Raw genomic sequence first — 18,727 nt, 5'->3', positions numbered from 1 at the left:
CTCAAGATGAGATTTCTGATATTACTGCGTTTTTTAAAATATTTACATAACCAATAAAAATTTGGTTTTTTTTTCAGACCGCGCCAATGCCAACGCGAGTGTTTATTGTTGATGGTGAGTTTTGTAAATCCGTCGTACGGTTAAAAAGAAAAACAATTTCCCCGAAAAAAAATAAAAATCTCTCCGCCTTGGAGCCAATCAAGTTTCAGTTTCTCCCCTCCCACGTGACGCGGAGTTTTCTGGCTCCTCCTCGCTCGCCGCCATTTTGAGAGTCGTGAGGGAGGTGAAGCCTGCGGCCTTGACAACGACGAAGATTCACCAGGGTCAGTGACAACCTCACACTCACACACTGTGACAACCTCACACTCACACACACACTGTGACAACCTCACACTTACATACACACTGTGACAACCTCACACTCATACACACTGTGACAACCTCACACTCACACACACTGACAACCTCACACTCACACACACTGACAACCTCACACTCACACACTGACAACCTCACACACACACACACTGTGACAACCTCACACTCACACACTGACAACCTCACACTCACACACACACTGACAACCTCACACTCACACACACTGTGACAACCTCACACTCACACACTGACAACCTCACACTCACACACACAATGACAACCTCACACTCACACACACTGTGACAACCTCACACTCACACACACTGTGACAACCTCACACTCACACACACTGTGACAACCTCACACTCACACACACACACTGACAACCTCACACTCACACACACACACTGTGACAACCTCACACACACACACTGACAACCTCACACTCACACACACTGACAACCTCACACTCACACACTGACAACCTCACACTCATACACACACTGACAACCTCACACTCACACACACTGACAACCTCACACACACACACACTGACAACCTCACACACACACTGACAACCTCACACTCATACACACACTGACAACCTCACACTCACACACACTGACAACCTCACACACACACACTGACAACCTCACACTCACACACACACACTGACAACCTCACACACACTGTGACAACCTCACACACACACTGTGACAACCTCACACTCACACACTGTGACAACCTCACACTCACACACACTGTGACAACCTCACACACACACTGACCTCACACACACACACTGACAACCTCACACACACTGTGACAACCTCACACTCACACACTGACAACCTCACACTCACACACACTGACAACCTCACACACACACTGACAACCTCACACTCACACACCACTGACAACCTCACACACACTGTGACAACCGCACACACACACTGTGACAACCTCACACTCACACACTGTGACAACCTCACACTCACACACTGACAACCTCACACTCACACACTGACAACCTCACACACACACACTGTGACAACCTCACACACACACACTGACAACCTCACACTCACACACACTGACAACCTCACACTCACACAGGCTGACAATCTCACACACACAGGCTGACAACCTCACACTCACACACACACTGTGACAACCTCACACTCACACACTGACAACCTCACACTCACACACACTGACAACCTCACACTCACACAGGCTGACAATCTCACACTCACACACACAGGCTGACAACCTCACACTCACACACACACACTGACAACCTCACACTCACACACTGACAACCTCACACACACACACACTGACAACCTCACACTCACACACACTGACAATCTAACACACACACACTGACAACCTCACACTCACACACACTGACAACCTCACACTCACACAGGCTGACAATCTCACACTCACACACACAGGCTGACAACCTCACACTCACACACACACACTGTGACAACCTCACACTCACACACTGACAACCTCACACTCACACACACTGACAACCTCACACTCACACAGGCTGACAATCTCACACTCACACACACAGGCTGACAACCTCACACTCACACACACACACACTGACAACCTCACACTCACACACTGACAACCTCACACACACACACACTGACAACCTCACACTCACACACACTGACAATCTAACACACACTGACAATCTCACACTCACACACTGACATCTCTCAGGGACATGATCTAACCCACGACCTCCGACCTCCTGTAGACCATGCGAGGTTGTTTTGTTAACAAAGTAAATAATCTCCTCATCGTGTAAATGTACACGCGTGTGTGTGTATAGAGAGAGAGTCACGAGTGATAGATAATTAATAATTAAGCTGAAGTTAGTCGTCCAAGTGGGAACGTGAAGAGTTTGCAGTGTTGGTTTTGGTGACGGTTTGTTTTTGGCGGGAAAAGTGGAAACGGCTGCGCTGGGGGCTCGCGTGAGGTAAACTTTTAATTAAACACAACTCTTAAATTACTCGCCTAATGTTTATTTTATCATCGTAATATACACGGCGTTTAATATTTGCGCAGGTTGTGCACGTTTAGGGCAACGGGGGGAGCGGTGGCACAATGGTTAGCACGCATTGACCAGCGTGGTGAAGTATGGTCAGTCTACATTGACCAGAGTGGTGAAGTATGGTCAGGTCACATTGACCAGCGTGGTGAAGTATGGTCAGGTCACATTGACCAGGGTGGTGAAGTATGGTCAGTACACATTGACCAGCGTGGTGAAGTATGGTCAGGTCACATTGACCAGCGTGGTGAAGTATGGTCAGTACACATTGACCAGCGTGGTGAAGTATGGTCAGTACACATTGACCAGCGTGGTGAAGTATGGTCAGTACACATTGACCAGCGTGGTGAAGTATGGTCAGGTCACATTGACCAGCGTGGTGAAGTATGGTCAGTACACATTGACCAGCGTGATGAAGTATGGTCAGGTCACATTGACCAGCATGGTGAAGTATGGTCAGTACACATTGACCAGCGTGGTGAAGTATGGTCAGTACACATTGACCAGCGTGATGAAGTATGGTCAGGTCACATTGACCAGCGTGGTGAAGTATGGTCAGTACACATTGACCAGCGTGGTGAAGTATGGTCAGTACACATTGACCAGCGTGGTGAAGTATGGTCAGGTCGCATTGACCAGCGTGGTGAAGTATGGTCAGTACACATTGACCAGCGTGGTGAAGTATGGTCAGTACACATTGACCAGCGTGGTGAAGTATGGTCAGTACACATTGACCAGCGTGGTGAAGTATGGTCAGTTCACATTGACCAGCGTGGTGAAGTATGGTCAGGTCACATTGACCAGCGTGGTGAAGTATGGTCAGGTCACATTGACCAGCGTGGTGAAGTATGGTCAGTACACATTGACCAGCGTGGTGAAGTATGGTCAGGTCACATTGACCAGCGTGGTGAAGTATGGTCAGTACACATTGACCAGCGTGGTGAAGTATGGTCAGGTCACATTGACCAGGGTGGTGAAGTATGGTCAGGTCACATTGACCAGGGTGGTGAAGTATGGTCAGTACACATTGACCAGCGTGATGAAGTATGGTCAGGTCACATTGACCAGCATGGTGAAGTATGGTCAGTACACATTGACCAGCGTGGTGAAGTATGGTCAGGTCACATTGACCAGCGTGGTGAAGTATGGTCAGTACACATTGACCAGCGTGGTGAAGTATGGTCAGTACACATTGACCAGCGTGGTGAAGTATGGTCAGGTCGCATTGACCAGCGTGGTGAAGTATGGTCAGTACACATTGACCAGCGTGGTGAAGTATGGTCAGTACACATTGACCAGCGTGGTGAAGTATGGTCAGTACACATTGACCAGCGTGGTGAAGTATGGTCAGTTCACATTGACCAGCGTGGTGAAGTATGGTCAGGTCACATTGACCAGCGTGGTGAAGTATGGTCAGGTCACATTGACCAGGGTGGTGAAGTATGGTCAGTACACATTAACCACAGTGGTGAAGTATGGTCAGGTCACATTGACCAGGGTGGTGAAGTATGGTCAGGTCACATTGACCAGAGTGGTGAAGTATGGTCAGTACACATCGACCAGGGTGGTGAAGTATGGTCAGTACACATTGACCAGCGTGGTGAAGTATGGTCAGTACACATTGACCAGCGTGGTGAAGTATGGTCAGTCCACATTGACCAGAGTGGTGAAGTATGGTCAGTACACATTGACCAGCGTGGTGAAGTATGGTCAGGTCGCATTGACCAGATTGGTGAAGTATGGTCAGTCCACATTGACCAGGGTGGTGAAGTATGGTCAGTACACATTGACCAGCGGTGTGAAGTATGGTCAGTACACATTGACCAGGGTGGTGAAGTATGGTCAGTACACATTGACCAGGGTGGTGAAGTATGGTCAGTACACATTGACCAGCGTGGTGAAGTATGGTCAGTACACATTGACCAGGGTGGTGAAGTATGGTCAGTACACATTGATCAGGGTGGTGAAGTATGGCCAGTACACATTGACCAGCGTGGTGAAGTATGGTCATTACACATTGACCAGGGTGGTGAAGTATGGTCAGTACACATTGACCAGGGTGGTGAAGTATGGTCAGTACACATTGACCAGCGTGGTGAAGTATGGTCAGTACACATTGACCAGGGTGGTGAAGTATGGTCAGGTCACATTGACCAGCGTGGTGAAGTATGGTCAGTACACATTGACCAGCGTGGTGAAGTATGGTCAGGTCACATTGACCAGCGTGGTGAAGTATGGTCAGTACACATTGACCAGGGTGGTGAAGTATGGTCAGTACACATTGACCAGCATGGTGAAGTATGGTCAGTCCGCATTGACCAGAGTGGTGAAGTATGGTCAGTACACATTGACCAGCGTGGTGAAGTATGGTCAGTACACATTGACCAGCGTGGTGAAGTATGGTCAGTCCACATTGACCAGAGTGGTGAAGTATGGTCAGTACACATTGACCAGCGTGGTGAAGTATGGTCAGGTCGCATTGACCAGATTGGTGAAGTATGGTCAGTCCACATTGACCAGGGTGGTGAAGTATGGTCAGTACACATTGACCAGGGTCGTGAAGTATGGTCAGTACACATTGACCAGGGTGGTGAAGTATGGTCAGTCCACATTGACCAGGGTGGTGAAGTATGGTCAGTCCACATTGACCAGCGGTGTGAAGTATGGTCAGTACACATTGACCAGGGTGGTGAAGTATGGTCAGTACACATTGACCAGGGTGGTGAAGTATGGTCAGTACACATTGACCAGCGTGGTGAAGTATGGTCAGTACACATTGACCAGGGTGGTGAAGTATGGTCAGTACACATTGATCAGGGTGGTGAAGTATGGCCAGTACACATTGACCAGCGTGGTGAAGTATGGTCATTACACATTGACCAGGGTGGTGAAGTATGGTCAGTACACATTGACCAGGGTGGTGAAGTATGGTCAGTACACATTTACCAGCGTGGTGAAGTATGGTCAGTACACATTGACCAGGGTGGTGAAGTATGGTCAGGTCACATTGACCAGCGTGGTGAAGTATGGTCAGTACACATTGACCAGCGTGGTGAAGTATGGTCAGGTCACATTGACCAGCGTGGTGAAGTATGGTCAGGTCACATTGACCAGGGTGGTGAAGTATGGTCAGTACACATTGACCAGCGTGATGAAGTATGGTCAGGTCACATTGACCAGCATGGTGAAGTATGGTCAGTACACATTGACCAGCGTGGTGAAGTATGGTCAGTACACATTGACCAGCGTGATGAAGTATGGTCAGGTCACATTGACCAGCGTGGTGAAGTATGGTCAGTACACATTGACCAGCGTGGTGAAGTATGGTCAGTACACATTGACCAGCGTGGTGAAGTATGGTCAGGTCGCATTGACCAGCGTGGTGAAGTATGGTCAGTACACATTGACCAGCGTGGTGAAGTATGGTCAGTACACATTGACCAGCGTGGTGAAGTATGGTCAGTACACATTGACCAGCGTGAAGTATGGTCAGTTCACATTGACCAGCGTGGTGAAGTATGGTCAGGTCACATTGACCAGCGTGGTGAAGTATGGTCAGGTCACATTGACCAGGGTGGTGAAGTATGGTCAGTACACATTAACCACAGTGGTGAAGTATGGTCAGGTCACATTGACCAGGGTGGTGAAGTATGGTCAGGTCACATTGACCAGAGTGGTGAAGTATGGTCAGTACACATCGACCAGGGTGGTGAAGTATGGTCAGTACACATTGACCAGCGTGGTGAAGTATGGTCAGTACACATTGACCAGCGTGGTGAAGTATGGTCAGTCCACATTGACCAGAGTGGTGAAGTATGGTCAGTACACATTGACCAGCGTGGTGAAGTATGGTCAGGTCGCATTGACCAGATTGGTGAAGTATGGTCAGTCCACATTGACCAGGGTGGTGAAGTATGGTCAGTACACATTGACCAGGGTGGTGAAGTATGGTCAGTACACATTGACCAGGGTGGTGAAGTATGGTCAGTACACATTGACCAGCGTGGTGAAGTATGGTCAGTACACATTGACCAGGGTGGTGAAGTATGGTCAGTACACATTGATCAGGGTGGTGAAGTATGGCCAGTACACATTGACCAGCGTGGTGAAGTATGGTCATTACACATTGACCAGGGTGGTGAAGTATGGTCAGTACACATTGACCAGGGTGGTGAAGTATGGTCAGTACACATTGACCAGCGTGGTGAAGTATGGTCAGTACACATTGACCAGGGTGGTGAAGTATGGTCAGGTCACATTGACCAGCGTGGTGAAGTATGGTCAGTACACATTGACCAGCGTGGTGAAGTATGGTCAGGTCACATTGACCAGCGTGGTGAAGTATGGTCAGTACACATTGACCAGGGTGGTGAAGTATGGTCAGTACACATTGACCAGCATGGTGAAGTATGGTCAGTCCACATTGACCAGAGTGGTGAAGTATGGTCAGTACACATTGACCAGCGTGGTGAAGTATGGTCAGTACACATTGACCAGCGTGGTGAAGTATGGTCAGTCCACATTGACCAGAGTGGTGAAGTATGGTCAGTACACATTGACCAGCGTGGTGAAGTATGGTCAGGTCGCATTGACCAGATTGGTGAAGTATGGTCAGTCCACATTGACCAGGGTGGTGAAGTATGGTCAGTACACATTGACCAGGGTCGTGAAGTATGGTCAGTACACATTGACCAGGGTGGTGAAGTATGGTCAGTCCACATTGACCAGGGTGGTGAAGTATGGTCAGTCCACATTGACCAGCGGTGTGAAGTATGGTCAGTACACATTGACCAGGGTGGTGAAGTATGGTCAGTACACATTGACCAGGGTGGTGAAGTATGGTCAGTACACATTGACCAGCGTGGTGAAGTATGGTCAGTACACATTGACCAGGGTGGTGAAGTATGGTCAGTACACATTGATCAGGGTGGTGAAGTATGGCCAGTACACATTGACCAGCGTGGTGAAGTATGGTCATTACACATTGACCAGGGTGGTGAAGTATGGTCAGTACACATTGACCAGGGTGGTGAAGTATGGTCAGTACACATTTACCAGCGTGGTGAAGTATGGTCAGTACACATTGACCAGGGTGGTGAAGTATGGTCAGGTCACATTGACCAGCGTGGTGAAGTATGGTCAGTACACATTGACCAGCGTGGTGAAGTATGGTCAGGTCACATTGACCAGCGTGGTGAAGTATGGTCAGTACACATTGACCAGGATGGTGAAGTATGGTCAGTACACATTGACCAGCATGGTGAAGTATGGTCAGTCCGCATTGACCAGAGTGGTGAAGTATGGTCAGTACACATTGACCAGAGTGGTGAAGTATGGTCAGGTCACATTGACCAGGGTGGTGAAGTATGGTCAGGTCACATTGACCAGCGTGGTGAAGTATGGTCAGTACACATTGACCAGGGTGGTGAAGTATGGTCAGTACACATTGACCAGAGTGGTGAAGTATGGTCAGTACACATTGACCAGCGTGGTGAAGTATGGTCAGGTCGCATTGACCAGCGTGGTGAAGTATGGTCAGTACACATTGACCAGAGTGGTGAAGTATGGTCAGTACACATTGACCAGCGTGGTGAAGTATGGTCAGGTCACATTGACCAGCGTGGTGAAGTATGGTCAGTACACATTGACCAGAGTGGTGAAGTATGGTCAGGTCACATTGACCAGGGTGGTGAAGTATGGTCAGTACACATTGACCAGCGTGGTGAAGTATGGTCAGGTCACATTGACCAGCGTGGTGAAGTATGGTCAGTACACATTGACCAGAGTGGTGAAGTATGGTCAGTACACATTGACCAGAGTGGTGAAGTATGGTCAGTACACATTGACCAGCGTGGTGAAGTATGGTCAGGTCACATTGACCAGGGTGGTGAAGTATGGTCAGTACACATTGACCAGCGTGGTGAAGTATGGTCAGTACACATTGACCAGCGTGGTGAAGTATGGTCAGTACACATTGACCAGGGTGGTGAAGTATGGTCAGTTCACATTGACCAGGGTGGTGAAGTATGGTCAGTACACATTGACCAGAGTGGTGAAGTATGGTCAGTACACATTGACCAGAGTGGTGAAGTATGGTCAGTACACATTGACCAGCGTGGTGAAGTATGGTCAGGTCACATTGACCAGGGTGGTGAAGTATGGTCAGTACACATTGACCAGCGTGGTGAAGTATGGTCAGGTCACATTGACCAGCGTGGTGAAGTATGGTCAGTACACATTGACCAGGGTGGTGAAGTATGGTCAGTTCACATTGACCAGGGTGGTGAAGTATGGTCAGTACACATTGACCAGCGTGGTGAAGTATGGTCAGTCCACATTGACCAGAGTGGTGAAGTATGGTCAGTACACATTGACCAGGGTGGTGAAGTATGGTCAGGTCGCATTGACCAGCGTGGTGAAGTATGGTCAGTCCACATAGACCAGCGTGGTGAAGTATGGTCAGTACACATTGACCAGAGTGGTGAAGTATGGTCAGTACACATTGACCAGCGTGGTGAAGTATGGTCAGTCCACATTGACCAGAGTGGTGAAGTATGGTCAGTACACATTGACCAGAGTGGTGAAGTATGGTCAGTACACATTGACCAGGGCGGTGAAGTATGGTCAGGTCGCATTGACCAGCGTGGTGAAGTATGGTCAGTCCACATAGACCAGCGTGGTGAAGTATGGTCAGTACACATTGACCAGCGTGGTGAAGTATGGTCAGTACACATTGACCAGGGTGGTGAAGTATGGTCAAGCAAATCCCTCAACCTCTCACTTGGGAGATTAGAATGATGTTTTGTGTTTCTCACTCGTGAAGAAATACAATAAAATTACATTAAAACAAAAAAAAACAATCACGACGTTTCGATCACAACGCAAGCGATCTTCATCAGGTGTCAAGAACAAATCGCGGAGGTAAATACAGCAAAAAGATGAGAGACGAGAATTCAACAAACCTGAAACAACATTACGTGAAGCACATCCAGTCAGGCCAACAACACAGTTAGACACTTCCTGGCGGACCACGAATTTCAGAAGAGTGTTACATTTCGTGTTCAACCTTTGGATTGCACATAGCAGCATAGATAGAATGAAAAATACGAGGTACACGGTGAGTAGAAATACATATACAAGTCCACCAAGAGGTAAGGAGAATTCAACAAACCTGAAACAACATTACGTGAAGCACATCCAGTCAGGCCAACAACACAGTTAGACACTTCCTGGCAGACCACGAATTTCAGAAGAGTGTTAAATTTCGTGTTCAACCTTTGGATTGCACATACCACCTGATGAAGATCGCTTGCGTTGTGATCGAAACGTCGTGATTGTTTATTGTTTTAATATAATTTTATTGTATTTCTACATACGTGACTTTACCGAAGAAACCAATGAGTAATTTCATGCAGTCACGAAAGCTTTAATACTTTATTAAGTTCTGAATTGGCCTGTTGTAAGGTAGGGGCAACTGATGAGGGGTTGACAGCTGCGCCATCGAGAGGGAATCTTGATGGTGACGGTGTTTGTCTTTGTGGGTGAAGGACGCCAGTGGGAGAGCCTCGCCATGGACACGTCAGGTGACGAACTTGGCCGTGGTGGCAGCAGCAGCAAGGCTGCTTCTGACAGCCGGTGATGGCTCTGTGGTGATCGTGATGGGGTTGGTGGTGGTGATTGTGAGGGTGGTAGTGATGGGTGGTGATCGTAATGATTGTGGTAATGGTGGTGATCGTGAGGGTGGTTATCGTGATGGGGTTGGTGGTGATCATGATGATGGTAGTGATGGTTGGGGATCGTTATGGTGAATGTGAGGATGATAGTAATGGTGGTGATCGTGAGGGTGGTTATCGTGATGGGGTTGGTGGTGATCATGATGATGGTAGTGATGGTTGGAGGTCTTTATGGTGATTGTGAGGGTGGTAGTGATGGTGGTGATCGTGAGGGTGGTTATTGTGAGGGTGGTTATTGTGAGGGTGGTTATCGTGATGGGGTTGGTGGTGATCATGATGATGGTAGTGATGGTTGGAGATCTTTATGGTGATTGTGAGGGTGGTAGTGATGGTGGTGATCGTGAGGGTCGTGGTGATGGTGGTGATTGTGAGGGTGATGGTGGTGATCGTGATGATGGTGGTGATCGTGATGATGGTGGTGATCGTGATGGCGATGATGTTCATGACGATGGTGCACGTGATGGGGATGGTTATGATGGCGATCGTGGTCATCAGGGCCATAGAAAGTCATAGACGACAGTTAGGCAATACAAAAAAAAGATGTATTCCTGACCAGGGAGTATACATTTTGTGAAGTATAATTACCTTCTCAGGGAGTATAATTTCCAACAGTTTTGCACTATTGGACAGTGTGCTCCCTAGTTGGATCGTATTCTCCCCGTACAGAAATTCACGATCACATTGTGTCTCGTACATTTTCTCTCCCACCTGTCACAATCCCAACACCAGGTACGATTCCAACACCAACTATGACCCTTCCACCCAATTATCTTCAGCCGCCGAGGAAGCCTTGACCCTGCTCTCAAGCCCCTCGGGTAGGCCCACCTCTGACGATCTGACAAACGAGCTGGAAGCACTGGTGCAGGAGATGAACGATAAACGCGCCAGGGACTTGGAGATGTTGAACGAGTTCCAGAATTCACTATTATTCGAGGTGAGAGGATGTTACTACGACCCAGGGTCGCCTTAATCTGGCTCTCTTGAGCCTCTGGGGCTTAACACCTGGGTCCTTAGGCGCCCTCATTCTGGCTTTGAAACTGTGCGAAGGATTTATGAAACAAGCCTCAGAGTTGTAACACTGAACCTGACGGGGAGCCTTCAGACCAAAATGTACGAGGGCAATTTTCAGGAAACGGTTGGCAAAAATCATCAATGATGATCACATGTGAAAGAAATGCTGTATCTTTAAAAAAAACTGACTCAAATCTGATGACTGATCTCCCTTTTTTACATTTGGGTAAGCAACTTCCGTTGAGATCTTAGAAAGTCACCGTTCTTGAGGTGCACTCTTCAGATACCCAGTGGTCGCTCCTGGAACCCACGTAGCAACAAACTCGTTTTTTTTTACCAGCTAGACCAGGGGTGGGAAAATTTGTTGACTCGCGGGCCACAGTGGGTTCTAAAATTTGACAGGCCGGGCCAGGAACAGATAAAGTGTTTGTGTGAACTAAATATAAATGACGTGTTAAAAATCATTACGTGAAAGGATTTGGCCTTTAACAGGTAGCAAAGCATTCGTTTGCAAGGCAATTTAACAAGTTGCACGAACATAAACAATACAAAAACATACATTTTGATTTAAAGCTTTCGTGACTGCAGTAATTCATATTCTTAGCTCTTTCGGTAAAGTCACGTTGAAGGGAAACAATAAAATAATAAAATATATATAAAACAATAAAAATTCTCACGACGTTTCGACCATAACACAAACGGTCGTCATCAGGTGTGTCGGTTTGCAGTAATTTACTTATTTTTTAATATATATTTCATTATTTTATTGTTTCTCTTCAACGTGACTTTACCGAAAGAGCTAAGAATATGAAATACAAAAACGTGTCGTAACTCGCGGTCAAAGTTCGCCATCTAATGGGGAAATGGGGGCATTACAGGATAAAGGTAAAATTTAATTTAACAATAATATTTGGACAAGTTCGGCGGGCCGGATTAAAAAGCCCAGGGGGCCGTACTTTGCCCACGTCTGAGCTAGACACAACTCTTTCACCATACGGCAGGATTCCTCACGTTGGCTATTAGGTTACGTGACATCACGCACGTTATCTCTGTCTTGGGGGAGCTTGGCTGTCATCTCGCTTTATCTCTTATCTCCAGCTATTTAACAACAAAAAACACTCAGTGGGACACTTCAAGAGCATTTGACTTACAGCCCACCGGTTGCGCATTTACTTACCGTAACAATGTGTGTTTCCCTCAAGTTTAGTTCAAATAAATATTTAACGAGGTGAGAACTCAAGGAACCAGGATAGTCTCATTATTCAAAATCGATCCCCCGAGTCCAAGGTTGACAAAAGAGTAAGCAACAAAGAAAGTACAGAAATTATCACATAAAAAAATCGGTAGAAAAAAAACAACAGCAGCCGCCATTCACCGCTCAACCACTAACTGGTGGTAATGTCACCAAATAGCTTGCGCCTTTGAATCCATGGTGCCCGTTTCGAAGGCAAGAGGTCATTGGACAGGCCCAGATCATTGTGGGTTAACTGACCGAGGTAAATGGCAGATGCATGGCCTGTGATCCCCACTGTGCCAACTTGTGTGCTTTAGCCGCCCACTGCTCCACTCTCGAGCGTCGCTCCTCCACCCTACATTGATGCTTGCAGAGCGACTGCCTCTAACTGCCCAGTAGCATCCTTCATGAGCCTCCTCCACAGAGGCCGATTTTGACAACACTGGTACCAATCCTTGGCAAGTCCAATCAGCTTTATATTCTCCTGTACCACAGCAGCCCCTGTGTTCTGTAGCTTGTACCATGACCATTCAAGTCCCTTCTTTCTGGCTAGACAGAAACTGATTGGGCATGCGGTGGCTGGGCATGTGGGCTATGTGTCCCAGCTAACACACAGTCTAGCCTCATTGAGGAAGTCACTGGCGTGACTTTGTCCAGATCTTTCAAGAACATGTGAGTTCCTCACAACACAGCCTGCTTAAACGCAGGGTGGATTGGAGGAAGGCCAGCCTGAATGTTTCAAACCGATGCAAAATGTTCCTTTAAATGTGTTCAGTTCCACGAAAACAAAACACGATCATATGAGGAATTGAAAACATTTCCCTCCATTATTGCTTGTAAAATTGCCCTTTCGCCCCCCCCTCCCCCCACTGTAGGTGTCTCAGGTGTGCGATGCTTTCCGCTCCTCCGTCATGTCACGTCACGAAGGCTACAATATCCGCTTGACCATGCAGTTTGGGGAAATGGCGACGGTGCTGCAACAAGCTCGACAACAAGAGGTAGCCCTCGCCACCTCATGGCAAGCCCTGGACTCAATCATGCAGTTACAACAGAGGCCCTAGAGGGCGTCAGTAATGGTCGTGTCAGACATGAGCCCTGGGGTGTTTATTTACAGAGAGAAAAAGCAACGTAGGAAGTTCACAACGCCCATGGCGGATTAACAACGGATTTGTTGGTAAAGTCACGTAAAATAGAAATAATAATAATAAAAGGAAATGAATAAAAATAAAACCTACGACGTTTCAATCGCAGCGCAAGCGGCGGTCGTCATCAGGGTTCATATTGGCCATGCCATGTTCTGACTGAGTTCGTACCGGATTGAGGCTTCACTTGAGCCTAACGAGGTGCAGAGTAATGGGAGAAAACTGGCAGAGGAAAAAAAACCCTATAGAGGAATCGAGCCGGAGGACTCCACCATCTGTGGAGGTGCAGATGTGCGTGTTTGGCAGGGGGGATTACACGAGACCAGCACTTGAAACATTCATATGCCAGGTTCCAAAACTTAAATACAAATTGTTGGCTAATCCTTCAAGCACAACATCTAAACATGATCCTGGCCCACTCAGTTTTTATAATTGTCAAGTTAAAGTTGATGTCCTGCTTAAATGTGCAATGGTGTTGTGTTTACAGCCCTTAGCCAGTGTTAGAAATGTCACATTTCAATGATGGGTGTGAGTCGACCCATAGGACAACCACTGTTTACTTCCCTACTTAGTAGTACTAATTGTATTGGCCCTTGAGGGCTCATAGGCTGAGTCAACCCCCAACCTTAGGATTTTATTGGTTTTTAATAAGCTATTAATTCCAAAATTGGATGTTATAAATTTGAGCGCTTTTCAGATTTGTTGCATAGATAGTATGAGTTTTCAGATTTTAGTTAGACCTTTTCGGCAATGTTAATTGTAGAATGTTGTGAAATGTATTCTAATATATTCTTAGCTGTTACTGCAACTGCTTTTAAAATTGCTTTGTACTTGCTGTGCTTTCGTGATGTTTCATGAGTGTTGACCCAGGGCTCACTGAAATAAAATACATCGAGACTCTGGGCTTACACTTGGTTATAAAGTTAATACTGGTAGGAACCTCCTGGTTATTACACCACCAGCCCACAGGGGATTATTGTTGTGTCCGTCCGTCGTGACATCCAAAAATGGGAGGGGTGGGGCTGGGTGGAGAGGGGAGGGTGGGGAGGGGCTGGGTGGGGAGGGTGAGGAGGGGCTGGGTGGGGAGGGGCTGGGTGGGGTGGGTGTGGCTGGGTGGGGAGGGGAGGGTGGGGAGGGAGGGTGGGGAGGGTGGGTGGGGAGGGGCTGAGTGGGGAGGGGTGGGGCTGGGTGGGGAGGGGCTGGTCACCCCGTGGTGCCCTTATAAAACTCAACGTTTCACCTACTCACGCCGGCTTGCGCCCGCCCTCACAGTCGGGCGTATTGTGCTGAATGCACCACGTGGTGGTGCCGCCATTGTTGACCCTGGCCATTGACTGAGCAGCCCAACGTTCCTACAACCAGCTCCCTCCCTCCGCAGGAGAATGTGTTATGTTATCTTATGGTTGTGCCTCTACGTGCCTTTGGCCTTGCTTTACATACCCTTTAACGCTCTAAACATGGGGCCTCGCTCTTTGGTTCTTTAGGTAAAGTCACGTGGTAGGTATGAAATAAATTAAATCCGCGACGTTTCGGGCGCAACGCAACAAGCGTCCGCCGTCAGGTGGGACAACCACAGCAAGAAAACAATTGCTGAAGTGGGCAAAAGGGCTGCTGTGACAAGAGGCTATGTAGGTAAGAGAGGGGTTCAGGAGCCAGGGAGGAGAGAGTGGAGGGTGTGGAGTAGGGGCAGTGGAGTGCTGCAAGTGAGTCACATCTAGATTGGGTCTTGCGTTTCATTATCAAGTTACATTTTCCGAAAGCGCACCAACCTGCTCTCATCCGCTTATTTTGTAAGTTTGATCCCAGGCGGCCTTCAGTTTTTTGCGTGCCTCTTATGGCAGCCAGGATGCGTTCTTGATAAACGGAACACTTCGTGAAACAGCGCTGTAGGAGGTCATCATAACATGCTTCCAATGGAGATGCATTACCGAATGAGCATTGGTTTTCCTCTGACCAAATATGAGCACTTTATTGGGGTATCAGTACCCGCCTTAATTACGATACTGTGCACATGATAAATGTTTAGAGTTTTTATATGTATTTAAAACAAGTTCAATGGTTAAAGACGTAAGAGTTATTCCTGTACATATGTAGTGGGTTCTTTAAGACAGCGTAGAGACGAATCGGTAGAGGCAATGCTTATTTATTACAAAGGTGCTTAACACAATACAATACAGCCTTCTACTTGAAGGGGTAACGGCCCCTTCACCCGCTGCTAGCTGAGGAGGTACGGCTTCGGTCTAACTCGCCCTATTCCTGGGCTAGGGTCTCGGGGTCCTCCAGCTAAGGGGGTCCTAGGGGAGGCTAGTCTGACCTGACCCAGCCAAGGTACAGGTCTTGACCACTGGCCACACGGGACCCGTCCCTGATAAGCCACCCACACAGACACACAGTCACTCACCTAGCCACCCACACACTCAGTCACTCACTCACCTAGCCACCCACACAGTCACTCACCTAGCCACCCACACACTCAGTCATTCACTCACCTAGCCACCCACACACTCAGTCATTCACTCACCTAGCCGCACACACACACACACAGTCACTCATTCACGCACTCACCTAGCCACCCACACACTCACTCACCTAGCCACCCACACTGTCACTCATTCACTCACCTAGCCACCCACACAGTCACTCACTCACTTAGCCACCCACACAGTCACTCATTCACTCACCTAGCCACCCACACACTCAGTCACTCACCTAGCCACCCACACACTCAGTCACTCATTCACTCAGTCACTCACTTAGCCACCCACACACTCATTCACTCAGTCACTCACCTAGCCACCCACAGACACAGTCACTCATTCACTCAGTGACTCATCTAGCCACCCACACAGTCACTCACCTAGCCACCAACACTCAGTCACTCATCTAGCCACCCACACACTCACTCATTCACTCACTTAGCCACCCACACAGACACTTAGTCACTCATTCAGTCACTCACCTAGCCACCCACAGTCACTCACCTAGCCACCCACACAGTCACTCATTCACGCAGTCACTCACCTAGCCACCCACACATTCAGTCACTCATTCACTCAGTCACTCACCTAGCCACCCACACACTCATTCACTCACCTAGCCACCCACACACTCAGTCACTCACCTAGCCACCCACACAGTCACTCACCTACCCTATGCCCAACTTCCTTCATGTCTCCACGCTCATGTTCAATCGATTCCAGTTCGATGTCAAACATGCATCTCTCCATACTTTTATTTTCAAACACTGTTCTATTTTCTCTTGGGGTTTATATTTGCAAGCGTATTAACCTGCTAAATACACGCACTGTACAGAATGGCAACCCATGTTTTTCAATGGGATTTTCAATGAGTCGGGGTATATTTTTACCAGCCCCCCCGCAAAAGGGTCTCTTTGGCATTTATTTCAGAGCTCTCCGTTATGAAATTAAATGGGCAATATTAGTGCCATGGGCTACAGCAAGAAAGGAGCATCACTCGTGGTGGGAGCAAAAACTTTGGCTATGAGCAAGTTGAGAACCCCCCCAAATTGTAAATTAATTGGAGCCGCTAAAGTTACGGCACCCGAGGACTGCCAAGTGAAATCTGGTTTGGGGCTCATGGACAAAATAGCAATGCACACGGCAGACAAACTCGGCAGGTTAAGGAGACTAATCATTATTATTTTAATTTCAACATTCTTCATTTCCACTGCGACCTTTAAAATCTTTCGGTGCAGTCAATATAGAAATCTAAATTAATCCTCCAAAAAATGACAACTAAAATGTAAACGCGTCAAATTGCACTTTCGACCTATACCCACGGTTAACTTTCAACAAGAGTGATGGGACATTCACAAATAGTACACAAAGTGACAATGATGTTGACACCGACGTTCAATACGGCATGAAACATGTTGAGTTGTCTTCTATGAAGGCTGGGCAGTGGAGAAGCACAGTTTGAGGGTGTAGAGGTATGGAACATCTGAGAAAATAAAAACAGGGGAGCCACATGACGTCTTCACTGGAGCACACAAAAACTTAAAACAATGAAGCGATTCTTAGGAGGGTCTTTGTCGATGTCAACAAACTCGTTCAGGGAGCTAAGATAACGTTGAGTTGTGATAAGTGAAAGTGGTTGGATATGTCAAATTACAATCCCATTCTGTACATGCAAACAACAACGAAATCCAAATCGCCCATAAATAACAACCTGTTAATATATAATACAACAATCTACAACTGCTTTCACTTCCTGCAATTTCACCCAAGGCTGCTAGGCAGCCAGTGTACACAGATGGTGCTATGGTAATAACAAGCGCCCCCCCCCAAATCTGAACATTAGGTGCTCAACAGAGCGTACGACCAAAGATTTGCCGATAATGCAGCACCGCTTCAATGTCATCGCACCAACACAAATGGCCAACACCCCACAACTTACTTGCGTTCTTCAGGGGGTGATGGTTAATGCACGCCAGAGCCTCCATGGCATCGTTCTTGGTCTCCCACTCCGTCAGACCGGACACGCTCCTATCGGCTGGACACGTGGACGGACCGTCGCTCATGGAGTCATTTGGGTCGTGTAAAACGCAACGCCCTTCACCATTTTGATTTAAAGCTTTCGTGACTGCAGGGATTCATATTCTTGGTTCTTTCGGTAAAGTCACCACCACGTAGAAGGGAAACAATAAAATAATAAAAATATAAAACAATAAAATTCTCACGACGTTTCGACTGCAACACAAGCAATCATCATCAGGTGTGAAAACCACAGCAAGAAAATTTGAAAAAAGTGGCGGTTATTTTTAACGTTAGCACCACGGAGAGCGATTTGGCAGTTGTTCAGATGGACGAGTCCATCTATGTTCTGAAAAGAGGAGGGGGGAGACGAAAATAATGGATGCGGTTTGAAAGCCACCGTAAGCGTGAACAATCAATTAAGACCCGAAATGGTTTATCAAATCCTTCCAATGATTGCTAAGCCAGAATCCATCTTCTCGGTTGAAATTGTCTGTGTTTGTATATATTTATTATTTTGTTGTTTCCCTTCTATGTGACTTTACCTAAAGAACCAAGAATATGAAACCCTTTGCCGTGTTTAAAGGGTGGTGTCAGTCGTCGGTGAATTTCTGCAGCAGGAAGGCTTCAGTCCGATGCCTTGGCTACGCTAACACGGTCCA

At 47.4% G+C, this 18,727-nt stretch overlaps 1 protein-coding gene and 1 long non-coding RNA gene across 6 annotated transcripts in view; one reads left to right on the top strand and one right to left on the bottom strand.

Moving 5' to 3' along the window:
- The first annotated feature begins 226 nt into the window (after positions 1 to 226).
- LOC142913985 (uncharacterized) overlaps positions 227 to 18,727 on the top strand; it is a 25,946-nt gene continuing 7,445 nt past the window's right edge. The window contains exons 1-3 of one of the 2 annotated variants that reach the window (XR_012934998.1): positions 227 to 323; positions 10,915 to 11,119; positions 13,306 to 13,428. This is a non-coding gene — a long non-coding RNA (uncharacterized LOC142913985). Of the gene's footprint in view, positions 324 to 2,284; positions 2,381 to 10,914; positions 11,120 to 13,305; positions 13,429 to 18,727 lie in introns of those variants that run through there. The other variant, XR_012934999.1, reaches the window with a different exon arrangement.
- Positions 15,700 to 18,727, bottom strand: part of LOC142913984 (heterogeneous nuclear ribonucleoprotein L-like) — an 18,890-nt gene continuing 15,862 nt past the window's right edge. For all 4 annotated transcript variants that reach the window (XM_076061107.1, XM_076061106.1, XM_076061109.1 and 1 more), the window contains 2 exons: positions 17,989 to 18,084; positions 15,700 to 17,532 (listed from right to left, as the gene is read on the bottom strand). In XM_076061107.1, coding sequence (XP_075917222.1) covers positions 17,477 to 17,532; positions 17,989 to 18,084 — 152 coding nt within the window. In that variant the 3' untranslated portion in view covers positions 15,700 to 17,476. The remainder of the gene's footprint in view (positions 17,533 to 17,988; positions 18,085 to 18,727) is intronic.

The sequence above is a fragment of the Petromyzon marinus genome, unplaced genomic scaffold (assembly GCF_048934315.1).
Source record: "Petromyzon marinus isolate PM22_M1 ecotype Great Lakes invasive population unplaced genomic scaffold, UKy_Petmar_22M1.pri1.0 PM_G_Scaffold_27, whole genome shotgun sequence".
In the NCBI taxonomy this organism is placed as follows: Eukaryota; Metazoa; Chordata; class Hyperoartia; order Petromyzontiformes; family Petromyzontidae; genus Petromyzon; species Petromyzon marinus.
This window is presented reverse-complemented; position numbering and strand designations above follow the sequence as displayed.